Source organism: Neopsephotus bourkii, unplaced genomic scaffold, assembly GCF_033783945.1.
Source record: "Neopsephotus bourkii isolate Nb327-2 ecotype Australia unplaced genomic scaffold, CSIRO-AGI_Nbou_v1 NB_1541, whole genome shotgun sequence".
NCBI lineage: Eukaryota > Metazoa > Chordata > Aves > Psittaciformes > Psittacidae > Neopsephotus > Neopsephotus bourkii.
Genome location: NW_026902017.1, coordinates 287,468 through 294,824, shown reverse-complemented (window position 1 = coordinate 294,824; position 7,357 = coordinate 287,468). Strand labels below are relative to the sequence as shown.

Sequence of the window (7,357 nt, the reverse complement as noted above, 5' to 3'; positions counted from 1 at the left end):
CGGGTGGGCACAGCCTGGGACCGGTAAAGGAAGGATGGCGGGGCTGGATGCACGTGATCAAGCAGTCCACGGGACACCCAGCACCCCCTACCCCAGCTTCATCACCCACGCAGGACCCGAGACAGGACCAGCCACACAGCCCCAGGGGCAGCCTAGCAGGTTTATTAGCCGGGATGGGCACATACAGAGCGTCCATGCCAGCCCCCCGGCACTGGCTGCCCCGGCACAGCCAGGGCTTGGCACAGAAGCAGGGGTGGGGGGGGTGGGCGGAGGCTGAGGGTAATGGGCAATGGAGGGTGCCCCGCGGCAGGACCTATCCCCACAGTAGCCATTGCAGCGTCCTGCCGGTGGCGGGGATATGAGGGGACAGGGGGGAGAGCAGGCAGCTATTGTGTCACTGTGCCTCGCCTCCCCCTGGTCCATAAGGTATATAAATATAGAGGCTGTACGTATATGTCCTATGTAAATATGTACATCTGGGTGGCCGCCAGTGGGACCTGCGCCCCTCACTTGTGCCAGGAGTCGCTGTAGAGGGAGCGAGCCTTGGCGCGGCGTGGTGCGGCGTTGAGGACGGCCACGCTGCGGCGGCTGGAGCAGATGACATCGGTGACGAAGCCAGCGCAGTCGCTGCAGACGTCGCGCAGGACGGAGCCCTGGGCATAGATGTGGGGGAATTCTTCTTCCACCCGGCGCCAGCACGTGCCCGAGAGGGAGCTGTGGAACAGGGCACACGGTCAGCCATGGCCCGATGGGGAGGAGGAGATGGGAGAAAGGCTTAGGGCTGCAGGACTCACTGGAAGGTCTCTCTCCTCCGCAGCGGCAGGGCTTTGGCCAGCAGCGAGCCTGGGAGGCTCTCAAAGCCCAGCGCGTAGACGGGGATGTGAGCCAGCTTCTTGGAGGGCATCTTCATCTGGCGGGTGTGTAGGGGTCAGGGTGGGATGGGGATGAGCTAGGGGCAGGACTGGGACAGGGACATGGTGGCATCCTTACCTTCAGGCTGCAGGAGCTGCAGACAGACCTGGAGACACAGAAAGAGGTCTGTGAGTGGGGTCATCACAAGCACCCTCCTGGCACCCTCCCAGCCCCAAGGCATGGTGTGGTGCCTACCGCTTGCAGAAGAGGCATGCTGCAGGCCAGGAGAAGAGGGGGAACTTGGTCCTACAGCAGCAGCAGATCTGTGGGCAAAGCAGGGTGAGAGCTGGGGGCCGGGCGGGCAGCACTCAGCCCCTCCAGCCCCAGGTCCCACCTTCCCCTTGCGCAGGCTGCTGTACAGTTCCTTGCTCTGCAGGAACTTCTCCATCTCGGCCTTGACCAGCACCCTGCGCACGTTGATCATCTCCTCCACGGTGAGGGCCAGGCTCTCCACAGGGTGACTGAACTCCTGCAGGTGAGGGGGAATGTCAGCCTGGTCTGCTGCAAGGCTGTGGCACAGGGCATGGCCTGGAGCATCCCTGTGCCATGGGGAAAGCATCCCAGCATAGGCACAGGTCATAGTGTGCTTCTAGATCCAGATCCCATGCAGATCCCATGAACCACCCTGTGCCTTCATGCTGGTCTGCTGTGGGCCCATAGTCGTGCTCAGTGTCCCAGCCCCACACCAGCACTCACCAGCCAGAGGTGCTTGGAGCTGGTGCTAGGAGCAGTACTGGATCCATCCTCTGGCTTCTCCTCCACGGCACCAAGGGCAGTCCGGGATGGTGCTGAGCTGTCCGGTAGTGGGTGGCAGCTAGCGGGGACGGAGCCTGTGGGGAGAGATGGGGACATCATGGCACGGCCATGCTGCCCAGTGCCACCTCTGCCACAGGGCACTCATGGCCACCCATGGGGATGGGGCTGGTGTGGGGCTGGGGGACCCCCGGTGGGTACCTGAGCGGGGCCGGGGCTCGGGCTGCAGCGGCTCTGGCTCTTGGGGTGCAGCCTGGCCAACCCCCATCTGGCTCTGCAGCTGTGCCAGGTCGTGCTCTGAGAAGGAGCGGTCCCTCTTCAGCGGCACCTCTGTGGCCGGAGAGTCCTCCTCCTGCAAGGTCACCACATCACCCTGGGGAACCCTTTGTCCCCTCAGAACCTCCTGTGTCCCCCCGACCTCCATCCTCCTGCCAGGTCTCCTCTCTTGCCTCGGAGATGTTCATCTCCTCCATCTCGGCCAGGGTGGGTGCCTTGAGCAGGACACGGGGCCGTGGGCACACCGGCGCGGCACTCGCTGGGCACCGGGACAGCTCGAGGCAGGAGCTAGAGGCCAGGCGGCCTGAGCAGGCATGAGGGATGCAGGGGAGGGAGCTGTAGCCTGTGATGGGGATGGGGCTCAGTCACAGAAGAACAGGGACCTGTCCTGGTGGTGGGTACATCACCAGCAGCCCAGCATGGCAGGGAGGGGGTTCTGGCACCTTTCTGCCCACGATATGGCATCTCCACAGGCCGAAGCTTCCTCTCCTGCCTGATCTCCTCCAGGATCTTCTCATGGAGTGTCCTCTGCTTCTGGGGCAACGGTCGTAGCCGACGCTCTGACGCCTGTGGGACACCCAGACAGGACCTCAAGCGGTGGCTGCAGTTTGGGTGCTGACCCGCACGCAGGGTGAGGATGGCATCCATGGGATCCACCAACCCCAGGCTAGGCACTGCCATGCCATGAAAGTGTCCTGGTGTGGGCACTCACCTGCTTTAGTGGGGGCCGGGAGCGGATGAAGTCAAGGATGAGCTCATGGGCATCCTTCTTCACCCGGGGAGGGATGTCTCCATCCACCTGGGAGAGAGGGCAGAGGGGCCATGGGCAGTATAAGTGCCAAGGCCAGCACAGTGACAGGACAGGGAGCTGACATGGGCCAGCCTGGCCGCACTCACCATAACCTTTCGAAGCTTGTAGTTGCGGGCACGGATGTCCTGCATGAGCATCTCAAAGGGGGTGAGCTGGTACTCGGTGGGCAGGGGGTTGAACTGCTTCTCCTGCACCTTCTTCAGCTTCACACCGTGCCGCAGCTCCCGCATCAGCTGCACCCACAGCCGGGCCTGGGGGGGTTTGGACACGGTGTAAGCCCCAGCACAGTCCTGGCACAGCCCCGGCGCACAGCCACGCTGCCGTACCCAGTCGGTGTTGCGCAGGCTGCCCAGCTCTGCCACCGGCCGCACCTCCGCTTCCTCATCCTCCTTCAGCTTCTGCAGCATCTGCCACCACACAAGACATCATCACCCGCCCTGGTGGCACCAAGGGTCCAGCCAGGACCATGCCACAGGGCCACAGCACTCATGTGCACCCCTAAGCACCAGAATCCCCACTACAAGCCAGCCCTGTCAGCACCCATCATGGCAGGTTGGAGCTGGCAGTGCCACAGCACAGTGCTCTGGGAGACCGCGTATTGCCAAATGGTCCGGGTGGGCAGAGAGCTGTGCTGCACTCACCCCCGTGATTTGGGCCCATGGATGGCTTCCTGGCCAGGCAGTGGGGCTGGCCATGCCGGTGGGCACCCACACTCACCTCCTTGGCATCGCGGATCTTGGCAAGGAAGGCTTTGAGCTCCACGGTCTCGGCAAAGAGAGCGCGGCAGACAGCCTGGTAGTGCGCCTGCGCCTCGGCGGGGTCAGCCAGGCGCGCGGCACAGCACCGCATGGCCTGCCCGAAGGTGCGCACGGCGCGCAGCGGCCCCTCGCCCCCCTCCTCCTCCTCCTCCTGCCCCCCATAGCCCTCGTCGGCTGTGCCGCAGCCGCTGTCCTCCGAGTCGCTGTTGGTCATGAGGTCGATGAGCTGCTCCAGCCGCGGGCTCAGCTCACGCTCCTCGTTCTCGTCCAGCCCCCAGTCCAGTGCGCGGTAGATGGCAAAGCCCAACGACTGCACCATCTGAGGGGAGACAGCACTGGCTGCACCGTGGGGAGTCCCTCAGCACACAGCCCACCCCTAGCCGTTGGTGCTGGGTCTCATCCCCCTGCTGCACCCCATGTCCACAACCACATACCTGTGCTTCAGCAGAGGGCGTAAGCAGCGGAGGCAGCTCTGTGGGGAGGAAGAGAGTCACCACTGGTACCTGCAGCCCCATCAGCATTACCTCCTGTCCCACACCCCAGGGATGCTGCACCCACCAAGCCCCAGCCACAGGGTACCACGGGACTACCCTGAGTGGGTCCCAGCCCCATCAACTGCTGCCCCAAGCTAGGACTTGCATCCCCAGTTTGTCCCATCCTGACCTGGTCTCAGCACACAGCTCCACAGGACAATGGGAACCTGTGTGGTGAGCCCAAACAGGCACCAGCCACTTGGCCCTGCTGCCTCTGGCTGAACCCAGGAGGCACATGGTAGGGGCAGAATCACCCCGTTACCCCTCACTCCTGGGGGTGGAGGGATCTGAGAACTATGCACTCACATGGAAATACCCCCTGCACCCCTCTGGGCTGCAGACGCCAGCAGTGTGGGCACCATCAGGCAGGGATGCAGATCACACACAGGACATGGACCTTGTGTCCAGTGTGGGATGCGGTGACAGGTTGTGAGCAATAAACAACGCTGCTCTCCACTGCAGAGCCAGCAGCGCTGGAGCATCACGCAGAGACTCACAGAGCTCTGTGCCCACATACGCACCAGCCCAGCTTGTGGGCAACTCACACCCTCCCAGCAGCCATGGACATGGGATCAGGAGCAGGACTGGCTTTTGCAGTGTCCCCGAGGTCCGTGCCCCAGGGCCCCTGGCTCTGCTTTCCCAACAGCAGCAGCAGAGCTGCTTCCCCGGCCCAGGGGAGTGATGGCCATTAGCTCTCCATTTAGCTGATCAATGCGGCAGCAAGCGGCAGCTGTGAGGATGTGCCGGCTGTGTGCCAGCTTTTGAACGGCAGTGTGAGCGGTGTAGACACAGGGTCCAGCCCCACCATGGGGCCACACATGAGCCTAACATGACCCCTGCACCACATGGCCATGCCTGGCTCCTGCTGCTGTGTGAACACTGGGATGTTCTGCCCTGGCTGTGGGAGGATGCGGCAGCACATCCCCTGGGACACTGATATCTGGACCCAGAACCTGGCTGGAGTCCCTTCCTGCTGGCCATGGCACAGTGAACATGTTGGGTGCCATGCTGGTGGGCTGAGCTCCCTCCAGCTGCTTGGGCAAGGAGTTCTGATGGGATGGGCAATTGGACGAGCTCAGGTACCAGATCCAGCCCTGTGCTCAGGTGGAGATGCTGAGCCATGGGCCAGGCCGGTGCTACCACAAGCAGTGGTACTGGGAGGCATCCAGAGACCTTCCAGCTCTGGGTTTTGCTGTGAGGGGTCCACACTGGCTCCTGGGGAGATGGCTCTGGCTGCCATGGGAGGGACTTGGGAGCACGGGGTGGCACAGTGGTGCTGGCTCTGGCACGTGGCCGTGGTGGCTCAGAGAGCCACGTGCAACTGGTGGAGCTGGTGTGACCACACCATGCCCAGCCACCACAGGCACATGCCATACCTGTGTGTGGCCCTGCCCTGGGCACGGAGCTGCCCCACACATCCAGGCCCCTATGGACATCGCCTGCCCTGCTCCCCATCTCCCAGCTCCACGCTCATCTTCCTGCCTCCAGGCACATCCCCTGCCTGTCCATGGGCAAGGACAAGCAGTGACACCGCAGCGTCCCTGACTGTCCATGAGCCCCCAGGAGGCCCCGCAGCGTCCGAGCACCGGACACCGTCACTGAACACAACGGCCTCCCCGCGGGGCGAGACGCCAGCAGCCGTGTGCCGCGCTCTGTCATTAGGTGCAGGGGTGCTGTCGCTGCGCTGAGCACTCGGCATCGCTGCTGGCAGCCGGCCGAGCTTAATCACAGCCTGTAACCACCACAGCCCTGCCCAGCAGCACCAACCGCCCGCAGAGAGGGCACGGCCGCGGGTCCGAAGGTCAGGCACGGTGCTGGTGCTGCCCCACGATGCTGCTCCCGGGTCGCCAGGGGAGGGCGAGGGCCGGGTGGGAGCCCCGCGGTGACAGCTGAGGACCGGGTCCCCTGCGGGCTCCCAGTGTTCGGGTGTGCGCAGCGGGTGTGCTGTGTATAGGTGTGTGTGTGTAGGTGCGTGTCCCTGGGTCTGTCCTTGCCGTGTGTCCTTCCTGCCCTGGCTCGGTGTCCTGCAGCCCCACGGTGGGTCTAGTCCGGTGAGCCCTGCACCCATGGGTACCCTGTGCACCCCACGCCCCGGGTCCTGCCTCACCGGATCACCCAGACGGGCCCTGCCGGTGCCGGTGCTAGTGTCGATGACACCGCCGAGTCACCGGCCACCACCCGCACCGATACCCGCAGTGCCAGCGCCGGTGCAGATGCCTGTCCCCTTTGCCAGACCGGAGCTGGGGCTTCACCCCTGTCCCTGCCAGTGCCGTCTTCCTGCTCCCCGGTGCCTCCCAGTCTCTGCGGTGCTGCACCCCCGCAGCCGTGCCCCGGACACGCACCGGTTCCCTGTTGCCGGTGCCGCCGGTGCCTGCTGCCCCCCTCTTTTCCGGTGCCGCTTCCCCCGTCGTTCCCCCGCTGCCGGTACCGATTCTCCTCCACCGGTACCGCTCCCTCCCGCCGCGGGGAGCCGCTCTGGGTGTCCCCCCCTTCCCGCCGATATCCCGGTTCCTCCCGGGGCTGTCGGCGCGGTACAGCACCCCCTGCCGGTGCCGGTAAGTCCCGGTGCCGGTAAGTCCCCGTAGCCCCACCCCGCGTTGCGGCGGTCGCTCTGCTCACCGGGCGGCGGCGCGGGAAGGACGACGGAGCCGTCTCCTTGTAGGCGGATGTCGGCGGTGCGGAGCGGCGCGGCGGGGGGCGCGGCGGCGGCGGCGGCGGCGCGGCAGCTCTGGAAGCAGAGCGCCCAGGCCTGCTCCTCGTTCAGCGGCTGCTCGTAGCACTTCAGCACCTCCTCCAGGGACAGCTCCCGCGGCGCCCCGCCGCCCGCGCGCGCCATGGCCCCATCCCCGCGCGCCGCCGCCGCCGCCGCTGCTGCCGCCGCCGCCGCCACCGCCGCACGGGCGGGCGGGGCCCCGGGAGGGGCGGGCGCGGGAGGAGGGGGGGGGGGCGCGGCGGAGCGGGGACGAGCGGAGAGGTTGGCGGCGGAGAGGATCCGCCCCCAGCGGCCGAGGCTCGGCCCCGCCTGCGGCACCGCCCGCCGCCGCCGGCGGCTCACCAGGAGGGGCACGGCAGCTCCGAGAGAGGCTGTGCGGGTCGGTACAGCTTGGTGCGGCACGGTGCGGGTTGGTGCAGCTTGGTATAGCACAGTGCGGGTCAGTACAGACTGGTGCGGCACGGTGCGGGTTGGTGCAGCTTGGTATAGCACAGTGCGGGTCAGTACAGACTGGTGCGGCACGGTGCGGGTTGGTACAGCTTGGTATAGCACAGTGCGGGTCAGTACAGACTGGTGCGGCACGGTGCGGGTTGGTACAGCT

At 65.7% G+C, this 7,357-nt stretch overlaps 1 protein-coding gene across 1 annotated transcript; it reads right to left on the bottom strand.

The window, feature by feature from the left end:
* Positions 1-142: 142 nt before the first annotated feature.
* Positions 143-6,924, bottom strand: SPIRE2 (spire type actin nucleation factor 2). Its single transcript, XM_061370359.1, has 15 exons — positions 6,663-6,924; positions 3,945-3,982; positions 3,470-3,829; positions 3,079-3,159; positions 2,839-3,003; positions 2,654-2,740; positions 2,385-2,508; positions 2,115-2,284; positions 1,867-2,017; positions 1,609-1,742; positions 1,247-1,381; positions 1,108-1,175; positions 991-1,018; positions 795-910; positions 143-714 (listed from the first exon to the last, which is right to left on the bottom strand). The coding sequence occupies exons 1-15, from the start codon at positions 6,877-6,879 to the stop codon at positions 507-509; spliced, it is 2,082 nt and encodes a 693-aa protein (XP_061226343.1). The 5' UTR covers positions 6,880-6,924; the 3' UTR covers positions 143-506.
* Between the last annotated feature and the right edge of the window lie 433 nt (positions 6,925-7,357).

What these genes read in the sequence shown, in the direction of transcription:
- SPIRE2 (XM_061370359.1), bottom strand. Translation starts at nt 6,879, where the DNA reads ATGGCGCGCGCGGGCGGCGGGGCGCCGCGGGAGCTGTCCCTGGAGGAG. An exon ending in GCCTGCGCAACACCGACTGG is followed by an intron (nt 3,004 to 3,078) that starts GTACGGCAGCGT and finishes AAACCCCCCCAG; the next exon opens with GCCCGGCTGTGGGTGCAGCT. An exon ending in CCCGGCCCCCACTAAAGCAG is followed by an intron (nt 2,509 to 2,653) that starts GTGAGTGCCCAC and finishes GGTGTCCCACAG; the next exon opens with GCGTCAGAGCGTCGGCTACG.